This window comes from Syngnathus acus, chromosome 2 (assembly GCF_901709675.1).
Source record: "Syngnathus acus chromosome 2, fSynAcu1.2, whole genome shotgun sequence".
Lineage (NCBI taxonomy): Eukaryota > Metazoa > Chordata > Actinopteri > Syngnathiformes > Syngnathidae > Syngnathus > Syngnathus acus.
The window spans coordinates 3,148,423-3,167,518 of NC_051088.1; the positions used below are offsets into that span (position 1 = coordinate 3,148,423).

At 43.2% G+C, this 19,096-nt stretch overlaps 3 protein-coding genes and 1 non-coding gene across 6 annotated transcripts in view; 2 read left to right on the top strand and 2 right to left on the bottom strand.

Moving 5' to 3' along the window:
* The window catches only part of irak1 (interleukin-1 receptor-associated kinase 1), a 43,589-nt gene extending 40,821 nt beyond the window's left edge, over positions 1-2,768 (top strand). For 2 of the 3 annotated variants that reach the window (XM_037245908.1, XM_037245910.1), the window contains exons 13-14: positions 1,158-1,809; positions 1,908-2,768. In XM_037245908.1, coding sequence (XP_037101803.1) covers positions 1,158-1,809; positions 1,908-1,987 — 732 coding nt within the window. In that variant the 3' untranslated portion in view covers positions 1,988-2,768. The remainder of the gene's footprint in view (positions 1-1,157; positions 1,810-1,907) is intronic. The other variant, XM_037245909.1, reaches the window with a different exon arrangement.
* Positions 2,769-4,868: 2,100 nt separating this feature from the next.
* On the top strand, positions 4,869-4,940 carry trnae-uuc. The gene has a single exon. It is a non-coding gene; the product is annotated as a tRNA-Glu (tRNA).
* Positions 4,941-7,473: 2,533 nt separating this feature from the next.
* tktb (transketolase b) lies at positions 7,474-12,986 on the bottom strand. Its single transcript, XM_037244701.1, has 14 exons — positions 12,733-12,986; positions 10,937-11,054; positions 10,738-10,851; positions 10,546-10,643; positions 10,276-10,467; positions 9,946-10,073; positions 9,657-9,853; positions 9,381-9,545; positions 9,144-9,300; positions 8,909-9,039; positions 8,757-8,840; positions 8,589-8,685; positions 8,329-8,448; positions 7,474-8,253 (listed from the first exon to the last, which is right to left on the bottom strand). The coding sequence occupies exons 1-14, from the start codon at positions 12,822-12,824 to the stop codon at positions 8,081-8,083; spliced, it is 1,866 nt and encodes a 621-aa protein (XP_037100596.1). The 5' UTR covers positions 12,825-12,986; the 3' UTR covers positions 7,474-8,080.
* Positions 12,842-17,735, bottom strand: lrrc23 (leucine rich repeat containing 23). Its single transcript, XM_037244735.1, is given in 9 exon segments — positions 12,842-13,045; positions 13,898-14,012; positions 14,092-14,296; positions 14,368-14,504; positions 14,557-14,717; positions 14,806-14,947; positions 15,044-15,164; positions 15,264-15,367; positions 16,329-17,735. Coding segments are annotated over 8 exon segments (978 nt in total). The 5' UTR covers positions 16,413-17,735; the 3' UTR covers positions 12,842-13,045; positions 13,898-13,988.
* Between the last annotated feature and the right edge of the window lie 1,361 nt (positions 17,736-19,096).

Here is a 19,096-nt window from a genome sequence, read left to right on the forward strand (position 1 = left end):
TCACTGCACAGTTGGGGCCAGCTACCTTCCGTCTGGCTGATGGCTCCCGGTGGCATGCTAACCGCCTTAGACGAGTCACACCTTCCTCGGCCCAGGACCAGGCAGCTACAGCTGACTCGCGGCACGCAGACTGGGATTGGGGTCTTGCAGCCCTGCAGCCGGATAATCCAGTAGGGCACCCACCAGAGGTTGAGGCACAGGATACCGGTCCGGAACCGGGGCCCTGCCCTGTCCGGGTTCGCCAGAGGCCCTCTTACCTGAACGACTATGTAATGGCTTCACAACACCCGTGCCCGTCACATGGCACAATAATCCACAGGGCTATGCAGGTAAACTGGTAGTCTACCCGGTTTACCTAGATAGGTTGACTATGTTCCAGTCTGTTACGTTATATTGCACTAACTTGTTGTCGTGGGTTGGCATTCTGCGAAGGGGGGGGTGAATGTGGTGTGTGACTTTACGTACAAGAGTGTGACGTGACTGCCGTAAAACAGTTTGTTGGTCGGAAAAACGGTGAGTGTGTGTGTGATGTAAAATAAGCGACAGTGAGCACGTAGCCGTTGTCCGCGTGTTTGTGAACATAACAGCCGTTCTCCCGTCACTTATAAACTCGCAAAATAACGCATTTGCAAAAGATGAAGCGCTAAGTGGCGAGGGATCTCCTATTAATAGTCACCTCGTGAAAAAAAGTTTTCCATCCATAGGCAAGCGATCTCGCTATTACTCAATCGTAGGTGGGTGTCAACGTCATGACATCATCTGTCCCAACATGACGGCGTGCATTAAACAGTAGAGAGGGGGATTATTTTGGCAAAGACAAGACTAGACACAAAAATAAGAAGACTAGATTCTGATCAAACTTTACATTATTGCTCTCTTTCTCCAGCAAGACCTCAATATGGGACCTCTGGAGGTACACTTTAAGCAAAGACGAACAAAGCAAGCACAAAAAAAACAATATGGTTACATTTCATTTGAAGCTGGGAAATTCAGGAGTGACCCTTCATTTCACGTTTAACTTTATAAAAAATACACAGTGACATGGGGAAAAAAGCTGTCTTTGTTGAGCAAAGTGAAAGCGTCTGAAAACGTTCAAAAGGAGACAGATGGCATGCTGAGCACATAGTCCTGATTGTTGACTTTTGACCTCCTTTCAGGTGTTTAACAAACTTCAGGACATCAGTAACCTGGCCAGAAAGCACGACCGTCCTTCTCCTCACTGTGTTTCCCATGGATATCCTCACTCTTCAGACTCCAGTGTGGAGGTTGTGACCCAGCAGTTGTCCAATCTGGGACCCCGAGAGAACACCTACCACCCACCCATAGGCTCCCTCCCCACCCTCCCCCCTCCTCCTCCATTCTCTAAGAATTCTTTTCATTCTTCCATAGCTACTTCCCGCCTCCCTGTTCATTACTCCTCTCTACCGCCTTACCCACCCTCACTCCAGCCTCACTCTTCCTTCTCCTCACTCCCGCCGCTGACATCCTCTCTCCATGCTTCCTCCTCATTTGAGAGTCCTTGTGAAACTGATGAGAGTCGAGGTTTCTCTCAGTATGACCTTTCTGCTGGGAGCCAGTTCAACTCTGAACTGTTATCTTTATGCCCACCCACCGGTGACCAGAACCAAAATCGAGCTGGGCCCACAACGTCCCTTTTCAGAGAAACTTCTGAGACCGAGTACAGAATGGGACCTCATTTGTCACACATGCCCCCAAGTGGCCCTCATTTTGGAACGGGACCAGGAGCAGGTCTACCAGAAATCTCCTCTCCTCCAGGTCTTCTCCAGTCAATGTCTCCCCATACCTTAGGTAAGATTACAAAAATTGTCTGAAATGACGTCCATAAGTACATGCCTCACATTAGTGTATATCACGTCATGTTTTGCTCTGGACTTGTGGGCAACCAGATGGTGTGCAGCCTTGTGAAGAGTTCAGGGGACCGGAGGAGAGTGATGAGCTGGAATATCTTGCTGCTACAAACACCTGACTGGTGAAGATGATTGAGGGTGGGGGAACATGGACAAGTCAAGTATGTATGCCTCCCACATGGTGAACCTGGATTACATCCTACTTGTGACTCATTACACTTCCTGTCTGGCTGTCTTAAATCACAAAATTTGACCCCGGAAGCTCAAGGAAAATTCACACTCCAAATGTCACATAAAAAAGGCAACTGATTCATTCCTCTTGATTGACATTCAGACATTCACAAATGTTATTGACAAATTATACCAAAATGTACAGTTAAATGTTTTCATCCTCTATTGTCAACAGTTTGTGAAACCGTTCATTGCATTGCACATATTTATACAGACAATCAATCACTTGTGTGGTGCATTGAGTGCTAATAACATGACCATAATTTCGTGCAATCTCTTGGAGACTCGGCCAAAGGCAACGGAATTGTCGTGTGTAGTGTTCTATAACTAGTTTTCCTGAGTGGCTGATCATTGGCCACTAGTTTCGCTGCTATTTGAAATTTGTGGCATTGAAATGTTGCTGATGTACTAACAGCCAATCACAAATTTTGTAACACATGAGCTTCACAATGTTTGTGAATTTGAAACGAGAGCCAGCCAGTTGCAGCAGAGCTTTTACTATTACAGTATTTATATATTTATATTGTGTTTTACAAGGTGGTACGTGGTGCACTGGTTAGCACGCCTGTCGTTCGATTCCGGCTCGGGCCTTCCTGCATGGAGTTTGCACGTTCTCCCCCCCTGCCTGCGTGGCTTTCCTCTGGGGAATCTGGTTTCTTCACACATTACTAAGACTCAATTGGGCACTCTAACTTGTCCTTAGGTTAGTTGTCTATGTGTCCTGTGATTGGCTCGCAACTCGTTCAAGGTGTACCCCGCCTACCACCCAAAGACTACTGCACACCCGCAACCCTTGTGAGGATGAAGCGGTTCAGGAATTGGATGGATGGAAAATGTGTTTTACAATAATATTTTGCTATGGTAATTTATGGCTATAAGGTGAAGTTTGGAGAGACTGTTCACAACATTTTTGAGTGGCAGCTTGCTGCAGAGCCACTGGTTGGAGCTGCTCCAGAAACAGTCCAGCCCACCAGAATCAATCCCGCCCACTTTCCACCAAAGACAGCACCGTCGACTTCTTTTTTTATTTTTCCAATTCATTTATTTTACTTTATTGCAAACGAATGGATTTACAATCTAGTCGAGCAAATAATCATTTTTTTAATATTAGTTTAGCTTTATTGAAAATACTTTTAATAATTTAAAACACACAAGGGTTTAACAGTTATAAGTTGTTTTTATTAAATACTATTTTTCTAAATTACTATATATTTAGAATTGCGTTTCACGTTCAAAATAAGCTTACAAATCATATTAATTTAGTAAACATGTTGATATATGAAGCAGACAAGTAGTTTTCATGTTCAGTACATTTCTTTACGCATTAACCAATCATTGTGAATAGGTAGCTTAGTAGACACGTTACCTGCGCACAGTAGCGGGCGGCCAGGTAGTTTTCCTTTTGCATTTTCTATTTAATTTCTATAACCACACTAGGGTAGATGGATGAAGAGATTTCATTGATAAATAAGCCTTAGAATGTTCATCAAAAATGAATATTCGCATCAACATCACCAGCAAAATTATTAATGCCCCTGTCCCCTCCCCTTCAGATGTCTACAACGAATTCCTCGCAGGCTATAAGATCTTTCATGCCCCATGCCATCACATATTACATTATATATTGCTATTTTGAACCGGTAGTTTATACTCGATTTTGTCACTGTAATTCTTCTGATGCACTGTAATTTCCGTGCTTGGGATTAATAAAGTATTCATCCTCACAGAGTTGATGTCAGAGACCTTAATCACCCTTCCCGTGGTCTGTTTCTGCTGTCAGGAAAAAACTATCATAGTCTCAGTAGGCTCCGGTGCCAAAACAGTTTTAGGCTGTCAATACTATTAATGAACTAATAACTATATTCATTATTTTCTTAGTATGCATTATTGATTAGTTTGGGGTACCAGTCTTGTTCTGGTAAAACCATTCCTTTTTTAATTAAAAATGACAAGTTATTTTGTAATCTTGTCTCATGGCAATAAATATCTGCATGGATTATAAGGATACTCCGGTTTCCTCCCACATCCCAAAAACATGCTTGGTAGACCGATTGAGCACTCCAAATTGCCCCTAGGTGTGAGTGCAAATGGTTGTTTGTCTCTGTGTGCCCTGTGATTGGCTGGCAACCGGTTCAGGGTGTCCCCCGCCTACTGCCCGATGACGGCTGGGATAGGCTCCAGCACACCCGCGACCCCCGTGGGGACTAAGCGGTTCTGAAAATGGATGGATGGATGAATGTTTGAGATAAACATCAATATTGATATCTTTATTTTACATTGAGTAAACTAATTAGTAAACTTAACAGAATAAACATACAATAACAACAACTAAAAACAAGAAGTAAACAACACTAAATAAAATCAAACGAAGGAGAGGCTACATGGAAACACCAAGTACTAATAGTCACATTGACTAGCTGTACTACTGGTGACTATTAGTGTCAGTATTACTGTCAGAGGTCAGGGTTGTACATTGCAGAGACGGATCCCTTTGTCTCTGATCTCGCTCATGAGCAAATCCGTCTTCTTTTTCCTCAAAACTGAAAATGAAGGGAGCCTGGATTTCTTCCTCACCACCTTCATCGTCATCTTGGGTCAAGAACAATGTCTTGTAATGTTTGGGAGCCAGTGACCAACTCTGGGGGAGATTTTCCAGTACAGTCAAACCTCTACATATGAATTTAATTCGTTCCGGGACCTACTTCGTATGTTGAAATAGTCATATGTTGGATCAAATATTTCCATAAGAATACACAGTAAAATTCAATTTCCCTGATGGTCCAGTGGTTATGATGCGGAGCTTTCACCGCCGCGGCCTGGGTTTGATTCCCGGTCAGGGAACCATATGCAGCCTCAGTGTCTCCCCTGTGCCTGTCCCAAGCCGGGTAAATGCAGAGGGTTGCGTCAGGAAGGGCATCCGGCGTTTAAAAACTGTGCCAAACACTTCTCATGCAAATCATCTGGACAAAAATGATTAAAACTCTTACTGTAGTTATTTGTAGAAAGAAACTTCTCTTTGTTAAACAAATGCTTGGGCCTGAAAACAGGTTTTGTTGTTTGGTTTTCAATACTATACATGTATAATAATGGTAAAAAAATAAAGGTTTCTACTCCGTGGATTTTGCCTATCACGGGTTCTTTTCGGAACGTAACCCCAGCGAAAAATGAGGGATTACTTTATTACAATTATAACAACGATGTAGGAAGGAACTCCGGCTGAAGATCCGGAAGGAGAACTACGGGAGGAGGCTGGAGAAGCAAATGGGGCTTAACAACGGCAGAAAAGTCTGGAGGGGTCTGCAATCCATCTCGGGCCATGGTAAAGGGGTTGATCGGAAACCAGCTGATGGGGACAAGGACTGGGCGGATGAACTCAATCTGTTCTTCAACAGATTTGATTCCACCTCCCCCCGCCCCTTCACCCCGCTCCGCACCTCAGCCTGCCACCTTCGACACTCCAGCCCTCCTGCCGGCTCAACAACCGCCTCCCACCCCACTCCTCAGTCTTCACTCCATCACCCCAGTCTTTCAACACCCCCCTCACCTTTACAGATCTTCAGGTGAGGAGTCACCTCAGAAAGATCAAAACAGGGAAGGCATCTGTCCGAGACTACTCAGGGACTGTGCGGACCAGCTGAGTGGCGTGGTCATGTACCTGTTCAACCTGAACCTGAGCCTGAACAAAGTTCCAGCCCTGTGGAAGACCTCCTGCGTGGTGCCCGTACCGAAGGTGCCGCGCCCCAAGGAGCCTAAGCACTTCAGGCCTATTGCCTTGACTTCCCACCTGATGAAGACTATGGAGAGGATCATCCTGGGTCACCTGCGTTCACTGGTGGGAGCGCAGCTGGACCCCCTGCAGTTTGCTTACCGGCCTGGTGTTGGGGTGGACGATGCAGTGATTTATTTGCTGCACAGAACACTGCTTCACCTAGAGGACATCGGGAGCACTGGGAAGATCATGTTCTTCGATTTCTCCAGCGCTTTTAACACCATCCGGCCGTCACTGCTCAGGGTGAAGATGGAGAAGGCGGGTGTGGACCAGCGCCTGGCTGCATGGACGACAGACTTCCTCACCGACAGGCCGCAGTATGTGAGGTTACATCGCTGTGAGTCTCTCTCCTTTCCTTTTCACCCTGTACACTTCGGACTTTACCCACGACACCGCACGCTGCCACATCCAGAAGTTCTCAGACGACACACCATTATTGGATATGTTTCAGAGGGGAACGATCTGGAATACAGGACAAGGACTTTGTCAGCTGGTGTGAGCTCAACCAGCTTCAGCTGAACACCAGCAAGACGAAGGAGTTGATTGTGCGCTTCGGGAGGACAGCACCCCACGTCACTCCGGTTAACATCCAGGGATCCGACATTGAGGAAGTAGAGAACTACAAATTCCTGGGTGTTCGCCTTAACAACAAACTGGAGTGGACTGATCACACCCACGCCCTGTACAAGAAGGGCCAGAGTCGCCTCCACCTGCTGAGGAGACTGAGGTCCTTCGGTGTGTGCAGGGCTCTCCTCAGGACCTTCTATGACTCTGTGGTGGCCTCAGCCATCCTCTAAGCTGTGGTCTGCTGGGGTGGGGGCAGTACGGACCAGGACAGGGGGAAACTGAATAAGATGGTCAGGAGAGCGAGCTCTGTCCTGGGCTGTCCCCTGGACTCCATTGAGGTTGTGGGTGAGAGGAGGACTTGATTAAGCTGAAATCCATCATGGACTACACCTCTCACCCCCTCCATGACATTGCGCGGTCCCTGAGCAGCTCCTTTAGCAGCAGACTATTACACCCACGGTGTAGGAAGGAACGATTCCGCAGGTCCTTCATTCCCTCTGCTGTCAGACTCTACAACATGCGTGGCACCTGATAAAATGGTGTTTCGTCTCTCCTAGCGGCACTTGTCTTTATTTATCCTTTTTGAAATTTGGCACTTGTTTTTCTTGCACTCGTATGCGCTGCTGTGACAAGTAAATTTCCCCGCTGTGGGATGAATAAAGTTCTATCATCATCACATAATGTAGAACATATTTTAAATTCATGTAAATAACTTAATTTTCCTGATAGAAAAATATATAAACTGAGATTGAAATGAAAATGGACCATCATCACCTTTGTATCCATTGAACTTGACTCACTCTGGGTGTGAGTTGCCATGATATATTTTTGTATTTATTTACTTACGAGTTCCTTCAACACTATACCTGTGATACCTAAACAAATCAATTGGATGCATTGAATTATGCATTTTTTACATACTAACTTTTTTTGTGTTGATTTTCTGTCATTGAAGTCATGGACAACGGCAGAAGATAGAGACGAAGTTTTAGTTTTTTCATTTCTGGCATTCCCAGAAAAATAAAAAACAAGCAAATATGCCATCAGACTCAAGATATTTATTCAAATGCTTTACAAGGCACCAAGATCTTCAAAGCCATTGCTTACACAAGTCACGCATTCACTATAGCCATCAATTGTGAAGGTTAAGCTGCAATGCATCTGTCAAATTGACAACTTTAGAAAAAGAACGCAAGAGCTTGGGTTCACCATGTTTAATTCAGCACACCAGAAGAACACCAGTAACATTTTGTTGGGAATCAGTAAAGTTATGAATCAAGCCCATCAGGTTTTCCATCCTTAAACATCAAATGTTTTAACACATGGTATGTGCCGGAGATACAAGGTTTGGAATGTGTTGGGTTCATTCTCAGCTCAAATTTGATCAACCTGGACTTTGGACTGGTTGACAATTTGTAAACGTTTTTTTAATGAACAATTCACTGAAAAACTGTGTTAAGCAAAGCAATGTTTCACATATACAGTAGTCGAATGTGAAGAGGAACAAGTAAGTTTCCATCGGCAAGTCGTAACAAGATCACACAATAGGTTCTATGCAATAAGAGTTAACTGAAACCTGCCTGACAAGTTGGGTAAAAAGATGAACAAACGTGATAACACCAAGCCAAAGACTGTGCGGTCTTCTTCAGTTGGCAAATCTCTGGCGCACAGCGTTGGCAATATTCTTTGCACTGATGTTATAGATGTCCAAAAGCTCTTGGGGCTTCCCGCTGCGAGGGACACCGGTGACTGCCAGACGGGTCACCACAATGCCCGGCTCGTGGCCCACTGCTGACAACACTGCCTCTCCGAGACCACCTGTGCAAAAGTGTAGACTGTCAAAGACCCAAACAACACTCATGCAGACAATAGAAGGCAACGCGCACTACCCACCCTCCTTGTAGTGGTCCTCCACTGTGATGATGTGTCCTCCTGTGGCTTTTGCATTTACCAGAATGGTGTCCGCATCCAAAGGCTTGATAGTGAATGGATCAATCACACGAATGCTTTTCCCTAAATCAAGAATTAACAGAATTAAAAATCAATCCAGAGATTTTTTTTTTTTTTTTTAAATATACTTTTGGCAGCACTGGCTTTGGACATGCTGCAATCCCATTTACACAAAGAACCACAAGGGGGCAGTGCAGGATTACCTTCACTTTCTAGCATGTCAGCAGCAGACAGAGCCTCATGCAAAGTGACTCCAGCTCCAATCACAGTCACCAGATCATTGTCTGACTTGCGTACAACCTGGTGAGGATTACATTTCATTACACAGTAACTCAGCACACACATTATGCCACATAAGGATAACTACTCACCTTGGCTTCACCGAGCTTAAAAGGCTCAGATGCAGAGTAGATGATGGGAGTATCAGGCCTGCTGGTACGGATGAAACACATACCCTGAAGGAAATAAATTAAATGTTAAAAGAAAAGTTGGCACTGCATTGCTAAATAAAATATTGAACAACCTTTGTGTTAGCTGCCAACTCCACAGCTCTCTCAGTGGCCACCGCATCACTGGGGTAAAACACCGTGCAGGTTGGGATGGCACGGAACATCGCCAGGTCCTCGAGTGCCATCTGAGAAGGACCATCCTCACCTAGGGTTATATACATCAGGATATTGTTCAGTGCCCAGTTATATATAAAAAAAATAAAATAAAAAAAAAAGTCAAACCATGACGATGTCTTTAAAAAATCTCACCAATAGAGACGCCACAGTGGGAGCCGACAAAGTTGACATTGGACTGAGAGATGGCGCCCATCCTGATCTGGTCATAGGCTCTGGACAGGAAGGCAGAAAATGTGCTGACAAAAACCACAGCGCGGTCTCGAGCAGCGCAGCCAATGGCTACTCCCACCTGCAGCAGCAAACAAAGAAAATACAAGTTGAGGTCATATTGATCAGTGTTCATCGCAGGGAACTTTTAATCTCTTTTACCATGTTCTGCTCAGCAATGAAACATTCAATGAAGCGGTCAGGGAAAGCTTTCTGGAAGCTTATTGAAAATGTGGAGTTTTTGGTGTCCCCATCGAGGGCCACCACTCTGTTGCTGGATCGGCCCAGTTTAACCAGCGCGTTGCCGTACGCACGTCTTGTTGCCATCTGACAAAGAAGGTCAAGCAAATTAATGCTCTAATAAATACAGAAAAGTCATCTTCGAATGACAAGCACTGAAATAAAGTTGAGACAAGTGTGAATGAACTAAAACTCTACCTTTTCACCAGCCTTGTATGTTGGCGGTTCAGACAGGTAGATCGTGCTTAGGTCTGCGGGTGAGACGTCAGCTTTGGGCAGCTCAGGACACAAGGTCTTCTTGGGGTTTTGTATTTGCCCATTTAGATTATTCAAGAGTCCATCCACCATGTCCTTTGGAATGGGTTTTCCATGCCAGTTCAATTCATCCTCAATACCTTGCAAAAAAATAGAGACAAAGCATTGAAAAAATATATACAAAGTGGAATGCAAAATAATGAATGAGCACGCTATGAAACCCCCTGTGTACCTTTGAGGCCTTTTCCCTTGTATGTCTTGGCAACAATGCAAGTGGGCCTGTCCCGACTCTGCTGAGCGTCCGCGAACGCGCGACACAGCGCTTCCACATCGTGCCCATCCACAACAATGGCATTCCACCTACAAAGAAAAATGAGAAAAACAAAAGGAGAAACATGGAGAGAAAAAAATAAATAATAATCAAAGCCTTAAATATGCCACAGCCCAAGTAAACAAAACTTACTACAAAAAGGCAACCTTAAGATTATGATATTCAATCCAGGAATCTAATGCTCTTACATAGTAGTTTAAATTCTATTTGGAGACTTTAGCGGCAACTAACCCAAAAGCTTCGCAGCGCTTTCGATAGATGTCCATTTCATGCTGAAGAGGCGCGGGATCGCTCTGACCCAGCCGGTTGACATCCATGATAGCCACCAGGTTGTCCAGCTTGTAGTAGGCGGCAAAGGCCATGGCCTCCCACACCGAGCCCTCTGAGCACTCTCCATCCCCCATCATGCAGTACACGCGGTAACTTAAAAAAGAAATTCAGAGAGTTAGCAATATACAAGCACACCGTTAAAAAAATAATAATTATAATTTACACATTCACCTGGCCATGTCAAACATCTTTCCGGTGTATGCCATGCCACAGGCAGCGCTGAGACCCTGCCCTAGCGATCCCGTTGCCACGTCAACAAAGGGCAGTTTCTGGTCAAATTAAAACAATACACACAACAATGCTCGTCTTTGTCACGTTCAATGAGCTCAAAATGAAATGATGTGCAAGGCAAGAGGCGCTTACTGGTGTGGGGTGCCCCTCCAGGTCGCTGTCAATCTTGCGCAGGTTGAGAAGGTCCGACTCCTTCACAAAACCGGCCTCAGCCCAGGCAGCGTACAGGATTGGCGCGGCATGACCCTTAAGAAAGGAAGCGGGAGTTTTGTATGGCACTTCTAACAGGCAACATGTAATGCTCAGCGCTCAAAGATGTGTGCATAAAAACCTTGGAGAGAACAAAGCGGTCATTGCAAGGGTTGCCGGGGTCGTCGGTTTTGTAGCGCATGGTGTGGAAGAAGAGCACAGACATGAGCTCAGCGGCACTGCAACATGACGTGGGGTGGCTGAGGAGGAAGATAAAATGTGACAATCAATACACTCGAGTAAAAATGCAGCACAAAACATGCAAACTTTACAGAACATTAAAACGGTTCTGTTCAATCTGAACGTGTTGGATCACAGTAAAAAAAACGAGTTTTGATTTGAGTTGTTTCACACGTGCTAGAACATTCTTTGAAATTTTGCGAGAATATCACCACCAAGTCAGAGCATTGTTACATTGTCAGTTTCCACTTTAGACTTTAAAAAGATGAACACGTGTGACAATGACAATAAAGATCTATTCTATGCAAACTTGAGAAACTGTTAGATGCTGAAACAGTGGTCAAAGTATTGTAAGAATCTTTTGAAATCCTCTGTACTCAACAGCATCTCAGCTTCCCTATGTGGCTTGCATTTCAAACAGCATCATTTCAACCAAACTTGCAACATGCCAAATTATCGGCCGTTATGGTTCGGCTCCTCCTTTTCCACAGAATTCAAATTTACCCACTCTGGTTTTGCCAAGCGGTGACCTGGTGGAAAATAAGTGAAATTAAAGACAGGAACATGATTTCAAAATTGTGGTCCACACTAAGCAAAAAAGCACTAGAAATCAAGCACATGAAGTATTGTGCTTGACAAGGAAATACTGCATTGCCGACAAAACCTGTTTGAGGTGACTCCCAAGAAAGAAGTGTCACTGTTTTCATAGAGCAGCACTGCTTGTTGCATACACAAAGTAATGACGCACTACTAGTCAATCGCACTGGGTACACTTACACAAGTTACAACCATTCGGGTCTGTGTGAGTGCAAACTACAAACTACTCTGTCTACGACATTAATTGCTTTTGCAGCATGAGATAAATCAGGCACAAGTATTTTTGCTAAGTAACATTGTTATGCGCAATTAACTTCTGTATTCAGCAAAAAAAAAGTCAAAGCACTACCTTCCAGTTCAGATGTATATATTCCAATTTTGGGCAGAAAAAAAAAATACAGACCAGACTATGAATGGGGCGATTTAATTAAAATACATGCACACGGTGGTTAGAGTAAATAAAGACTAAAACAAATATCGGTCATTTGGCCGATGTCTGAATGGCCATATTCAGCCAGCCGATGAATTGGTCAGACATTTTTCGTTGAAAATTATGCGCAAAACTTGAATTGATCAGGAGATAAATTTGGTTTGAAACCATTATGTCATCAACCTGCACTCACGCTCGTTAACACTAAGTCCAATGTTGTCCGGGTTTGGTCACGTGACCGCAACACAGGACGCTGATTGATCGAAGAATCACTCCGGCTTGTACTGACCCGAAAAAGAAAATGCTAACCACCTGGCATGCAGCTGTGGCTTCGAGACACCACGTGGTGTATCAGGCGATAGAAATACATTTAAAGAAACTTTGCCATACAAAAAAGAAAAAAAAAAAGAAAACTACTGCAATCCATTATAGTGCGTCATCACCGCCTGGGTCGTTGTGGCGTAACGTAACTAACCGATAACACGACCACTCAGAAGGATTGAACGCATGGCTAATGACCGTTTTTAATTTTTTTTTACACATTCAACTGAAATGCAACACGTGCTGCAAGGCCCACAAGGAGCCCCGTGATCTTAAGCATGACATAATGGGCCGCGGTCAACTCGTACGTAGCGTCAAAATAGCTCAAAAAGCCTGTTTGATAAGTTTACCCGGAGTTGGAGGCACATGTCGCTTTGATGGAGTGAATTCGCAGCTTGTTGGCGACGTCCTTCAGCTCCTGCATAGTTGCTTTGTCGGGCATGGTTGGGTTTGTCTTCCTTGTGAGCGTCGGAGTTGCTTAAGGAAATGTGTAACTGATATTCAGTAATTTGACGTTTCCACTTCCCGGTGTCGTTGGTTCGTTGCTGACCCACGCCTGCAGCGTCCGTTCAGGAGGAGGACAGGGGTGTCGGAAGTGAGGGGATTTAACTGCACTCAAGCCCCGCCCACCAAACGTCATCACTCAAAAAGCGGAAGTAACCTCTGTAAACCATAAAGACACCGGAAATAGAAAAGTGCCTCAGGTAATACAAGTACTCACACGATGTACTTAGTGCACAAGTATAGATATTTAGGTGGGAAGAAAATGTTTTATTGGGTTTTTTTTTTGTTACTTAATTTTGGGGTCATTTCTCCATAAGTTTTAACGGACCAGAGGTCACTAACCTAAAAAAAAAAAAACGTTTCTTGGCTACTGATTAATGAGAAGTACGATTAGATTCTGAAATTAATAATACATCACCAGAAATAACCTTTAGTTATTATTAATTTGTATATTTGGATGTAAGACTCTTATGTTAAATATTTCTTATAATAAAGATCAATAATGAAACAAAAGAAATCAATGTGCAACACTATGTTCCTGAACATCTCTTTCAAATGATCACTTAAACATGTATAGCCTAGGAAATCACAATGTCCCTTCACTGATGCTCTAATTTGATGACAGGCCAGCAAGCTACATTATTCCCACAGGCATTGTGTTTGTGACCCCTTCCAACACAAACTGCACATTCTTCCTCTCTCAGAGAACCGGTTAAGTTGCATATTGCCAAATTACAGGTACAACTGCACCCACTTCCTTTAAGATGGAATTGGAAAATGAGCAACAACTCAATGATGAGGTATGCAAATGTAGTAACAACATTCATATTTTCCAGTAATCAGGAACACTCGAATGTCCATCTGTGTGTATGACCACTCGCCATGATACTACTGCATTGTCCCTTTAAAAATGCTCCTGGATAGCTGCCAACAGGGAAATGGTCCAAAAAATTGCTGCGTCATCATTTACACAGAGACGTATAAATAAGTAACAGTGAAGATAACCCTTACAATTACTGCAGGATTCAAAGCATTTCTACATATACATCTATCCCCAACTAGTATTTTCCAGGAAGTGGAGCAACTATTACAAATGTTTGACTTAGGCTGTTTCCTCTTTGAGTTCCTGAAATGACACAACACATACCATGAACAAACTTTCCCTGAAGATGCAATAGAGGAAGAAAGAGATTTATTTTAAATACCTTAATTGTCTTCCACACCTCAGCCCTCTCCTCCAGGGAGACAGGCTCTTTATCAAGGCACTCCAGTTTTGGAATGAGAGTTAGGACATACGGCCGGTAATCTGTGGTCCCGTCCAGCGGATTCTCTGAGAGGACCACCACTCGCAGGGTTGCAGACACCTGGCCAAGAGCCAGTAGACAGGTCTCATCAAGGAAGTCGTTGCTTCTGCGGGAGAGAGTGATAACCCGGCACAATGCTTTCTTTCACTTCTTCGTTTTTGTAGCCTAACTGCATACCTGACGTTGAGATATTGGAGACATTTCATGTTGGCGCTGAGTCCATCTAGATTAGCAAGTTTGTTGTTGCGGAGATGGAGAGTGGTGAGGTTCTCTAACGTCTCTATACCCTCAAGATTTGTAATAAGATTTTGGGCCTGGAATGCAGAGAAAACTCGATTACAAAAGCAAGGACTGTGTTTTCTAGACAAGCATTACAAACAGACTTTTTATTTTTTACCAGATATATCGCTGCAAATTGGGAAGGTTGATCCCACTAGTTGTAGTCAAGCGGTTTCCTCTCAGCTCCAAAGTAGCCAGTTTCGAAAAAAGGCAACTCTCAAGGCCATTTAATCGCTCGATACGATTCCCTGCAAGAAAGGGAAAGGACACACTTGACTTGCAGAAAATACTCAGCTCGTGTTTTGTCACTTAATCAGATGAAACCACCAGGCCAACCTGAAAGATTGAGACTTTCCAAAGCTAGTCCAACAAGACCTTGCACCTCAGTAAGCCGGTTTCCTGCCATACTCAGCCACTGCAGGTAGGCCAGTTGAGAAAAGGTTTCTCCTTGGAAGCATGTTACGTAATTCCTGTCAATCTAAGAAATAGTCCAGTTTGAGCTTCAGTTTGAGTAGAAGCATTAGAGTGGATGTTAGAATCTCATCTTTTCTTCTTGAGAAGAAAAAAATCTTGCCTTGAGCCAAAGAAGCTGAGTGAGGGATGATAGAGGTGAAAGGTCAGAAATACGGTTGTTGGACACATCCATGAAGCGAAGGTGAACATAATCGCTGATTGCAGCAATGTCGCTTAGTCTTCTATATGGAGTACAAGCAAAGAAGTGGAGGTTTTAAAGCACAGAAATGGAAGTTGAGGACTGAAGAAATTTACTATTGTTGGGAATTTTGCCTTCTTACTTGTCCTTCAAGATGACTTTAATAAACGCGTGTCTCAATCCATTCCCTGTTCGGCACAGCAAAGACAGACCTGGGACTATAATATCGTGATCCAAAGGGCGAATCTGGTGATGAAACAAAGGAAATTTAAGCTATACAGATTTCAGGGAGAAAGAGGGTACATGCTGAACAATTGTTTTTGACAATTTGTAGGTTAGTCATGGGATTATATCCATGCAGTCAACAAAGACATTCTGAGAGGGCCCTTGATTAATTTTTAAGTAGGAAAGAAACTGATTAAACATTCAATATACATACAAATACTAAAATAAAATATTGGGGGGGTCTGTACGTTTTTATGCACTGAAAAAGTATTATCGTGATTATTGAGGGCGTGTTTTGGCCATATTTAAAAGAGCATTTTAGTTCATACATCTGGTTTGGAAGATTGCGCTCCCAAACTAGCATTAATTAGGGTGACCAGATTTGGGTTTCTGAAAAAGAGGACACCTTTTTTGGGAGGGGTCGAGGTCATTTTTAGGGGGCGGGGTCTTTTTTTGTTTGGGGGGGGGGGGGGGGTCATATGTTATGACACGGTGTCTGTATAGCAATTGCATTTATTAGCCCGTCACAGAAAAACCTGGAACTGAGTGGCAATTCTATTGACAACGTACTGTACATGTATTATGTTTGAGGCTGTCCAACAAAATCCCGGACGATTTTTGAAATTCCCCCCGGACGTTTTTTTTAGGGCTCAAAAGTAGGACATGTCCGGGAAAAAGAGGAAGAAAGAGGACGTCTGGTCACCCTACATTAATAAAAAATTGTAGCTATTGGGATTATTTTTATGAAGCCAGGTGGAGTACCTGGTGAAAAAAAAGAAAACGAAACCGTCGCCAATACGAACTCCAACGGACATGCGCATACACAGCAACATATGCTGATCGTTTCGCAAACTACATTTATTCTCCAATATAAATAGCCAATTAAAACCTATGACAGTAATGGCCACCTTGCGATTAGATTTTGATTGTAGTTGGTTGACTTTAAATCTCAAGCAGTCGGTGGGATTATAACCGCTTTTACCTCTACAGCTTCTTCGTCCTCGTCTTGATTTTCTTCCGTGTTCTCCACATCCGACGACACCGACTCCTCGTCCATTAGGGTCATTCATGGGTAATATTGTCACAGCTCTAAAGGAAATGCTAACTCTTATAAATTAAATAATTGTCCGTTAAGGTCCCGTTTCAGAGCTGGGACTCCCAGTGTTGTCCGTTGCCACGGAAACCGACGCCGCCGGTATATGCAAAGTGTGTGTAACGTAAGCGTAGGTATGTTTTCCGTCAACTTCACAGTATACAATAAGGAACGGCTTCACCTTTGGTGTGTGACGTTGAATGGCTAGCAGCAGTGTATACACTGTTTCAATACCACATCACTCCAAATAATCAACATTTTTGGTGGTGTGACAACAGTCACATTTTGTGTAAATACTTTAGCTCATACTTTCTTAAAAACAAAACCTGGCACTTTGTTTCAATTTCTGGATTTAGCCTTGAAGATAAGGCATAAACAACAATAATTTGTTGACGTGGGTGTTCTATTAATTATGCAAGAAACTTGTAGGGACAGATTTACAAATATTTTTTTAGGTTCAGATTCCTCATAAACAACACGCACACACAAAACAAAGTAAATATATAGTCATGTACAATATTTCATCCTAACAGTCACATAGAACAAAACACTAAAAAGACAAACTTCTTGAGAAACAACTACGAATAACAGTTTGGATTCAGACGTGTACAATAACACTTCTTCCTCTCAGTGGTAAAAATAATGTACACGCAATTAGTATTGGACAGCGTAATATTAGCAGTCATTCACTGAATGACAAAGCGTAAAGCATTAAAGGGTAAGTCAAGTCAAACATTTTCTTTCCAACACATTGTTTATGCACCCCCACAAGCATTCTGATTAATATTTTGTTTGTGTAATATAATTAAGCAAAAAATCCAGTTTGATGAGCCTGGGTGGGGGGGGGGGGCATTTTTTCAACGCTATCAACTGATAATGACATCACAGAGCCTGAGGGCGAAGCTTGTGAACGTCACACAACCAAACCCAGTAAACAGGCGAGTCCTAACAGTCGTTACCTGAGCTCTTCGGCACTCTGAAGTCATTTTCAGTCGATAGCAAGTGACAAAATTGCCACATGAGGTTTATAAAGTGTTGCATCTTAATTCATATTATATAAACATCACATTAATCAGACTACCATTTAGACTAGTGTAGCTGCATAGAACATGTTAATTGTTAAATAAAATGCTGTCCCCTTTAAATTAAGCAAAAAAAAACAAACAAACAAAATATAATCCATAGTGCATAGAATGTTATTAGAAAATGTCATCAAATGCAAATGAGAGCAAGCTTGTTTGTCAAGCAAGCAGGACTTGGCATCATCAGGAAGAGAAAGAAAGAAAAAATATGCTACAGTGCCTTGCGAAAGTATTCGGCCCCCTTGAACCTTTCAACATTTCGCGACATTTCAGGCTTCAAACATAAAGATATAAAAGTTTAATTTTTTGTCAAGAATCAACAAGTGGGACACAATCGTGAAGTGGAACAAAATTTATTGGATAATTTAAACTTTTTTAACAAATAAAAAACTGAAAAGTGGGGCGTGCAATATTATTCGGCCCCCTTGCGCTAATACTTTGTAGCGCCACCTTTTGCTGCAATTACAGCTGCAAGTCGCTTGGGGTACGTCTCTATCAGTTTTGCACATCGAGAGACTGGAATTCTTGCCCATTCTTCCTTGCAAAACAGCTCGAGCTCAGTGAGGTTGGATGGAGAGCGTTTGTGAACAGCAGTCTTCAGCTCTTTCCACAGATTCTCGATTGGATTCAGGTCTGGACTTTGACTTGGCCATTCTAACACCTGGATACGTCTATTTGTGAACCATTCCATTGTAGATTTGGCTTTATGTTTTGGATCATTGTCCTGTTGGAAGATAAATCTCCGTCCCAGTCTCAGGTCTTTTGCAGACTCCAACAGGTTTTCTTCCAGAATGGTCCTGTATTTGGCTCCATCCATCTTCCCTGTCCCTGCTGAAGAAAAGCAGGCCCAAACCATGATGCTGCCACCACCATGTTTGACAGTGGGGATGGTGTGTTCAGGGTGATGAGCTGTGTTGCTTTTACGCCAAACATATCGTTTTGCATTGTGGCCAAAAAGTTCGATTTTGGTTTCATCTGACCAGAGCACCTTCTTCCACATGTTTGGTGTGTCTCCCAGGTGGCTTGTGGCAAACTTTAAACGAGACTTTTTATGGATATCTTTGAGAAATGGCTTTCGTCTTGCCACTCTTCCATAAAGGCCAGATTTGTGCAGTGCACGACTGATTGTTGTCCTATGGACAGACTCTCCCACCTCAGCTGTAGTTATCTGCAGTTCATCCAGAGTGATCATGGGCCTCTGGCTGCATCTCTGATCAGTCTTCTCCTTGTTTGAGATGAAAGTTTGGAGGGACGGCCGGGTCTTGGTAGATTTGCAGTGGTCTGATACTCCTTCCATTTCAATATAATTGCTTGCACAGTGCTCCTTGAGATGTTTAAAGCTTGGGAAATCTTTTTGTATCCAAATCCGGCTTTAAACTTCTCCACAACAGTATCTCGGACCTGCCTGGTGTGTTCCTTTGTCTTCATGGTTCTCTCTGCGCTTTAAACAGAACCCTGAGACTATCAGAGAGCAGGTGCATTTATACGGAGACTTGATTACACACAGGTGCATTCTATTTATCATCATCAGTCATTTAGGACAACATTGGATCATTCAAAGATCCTCACTGGACT

Coding starts and splice junctions, on each gene's coding strand:
- tktb (XM_037244701.1), bottom strand. CDS start 12,824: ATGCCCGACAAAGCAACTATGCAGGAGCTGAAGGACGTCGCCAACAAG. Junction 10,468..10,545: donor AAGATGTTTGACATGGCCAG/GTGAATGTGTAA, acceptor TTCTTTTTTAAG/TTACCGCGTGTACTGCATGA. Junction 9,301..9,380: donor TCATTGCTGAGCAGAACATG/GTAAAAGAGATT, acceptor TTGCTGCTGCAG/GTGGGAGTAGCCATTGGCTG.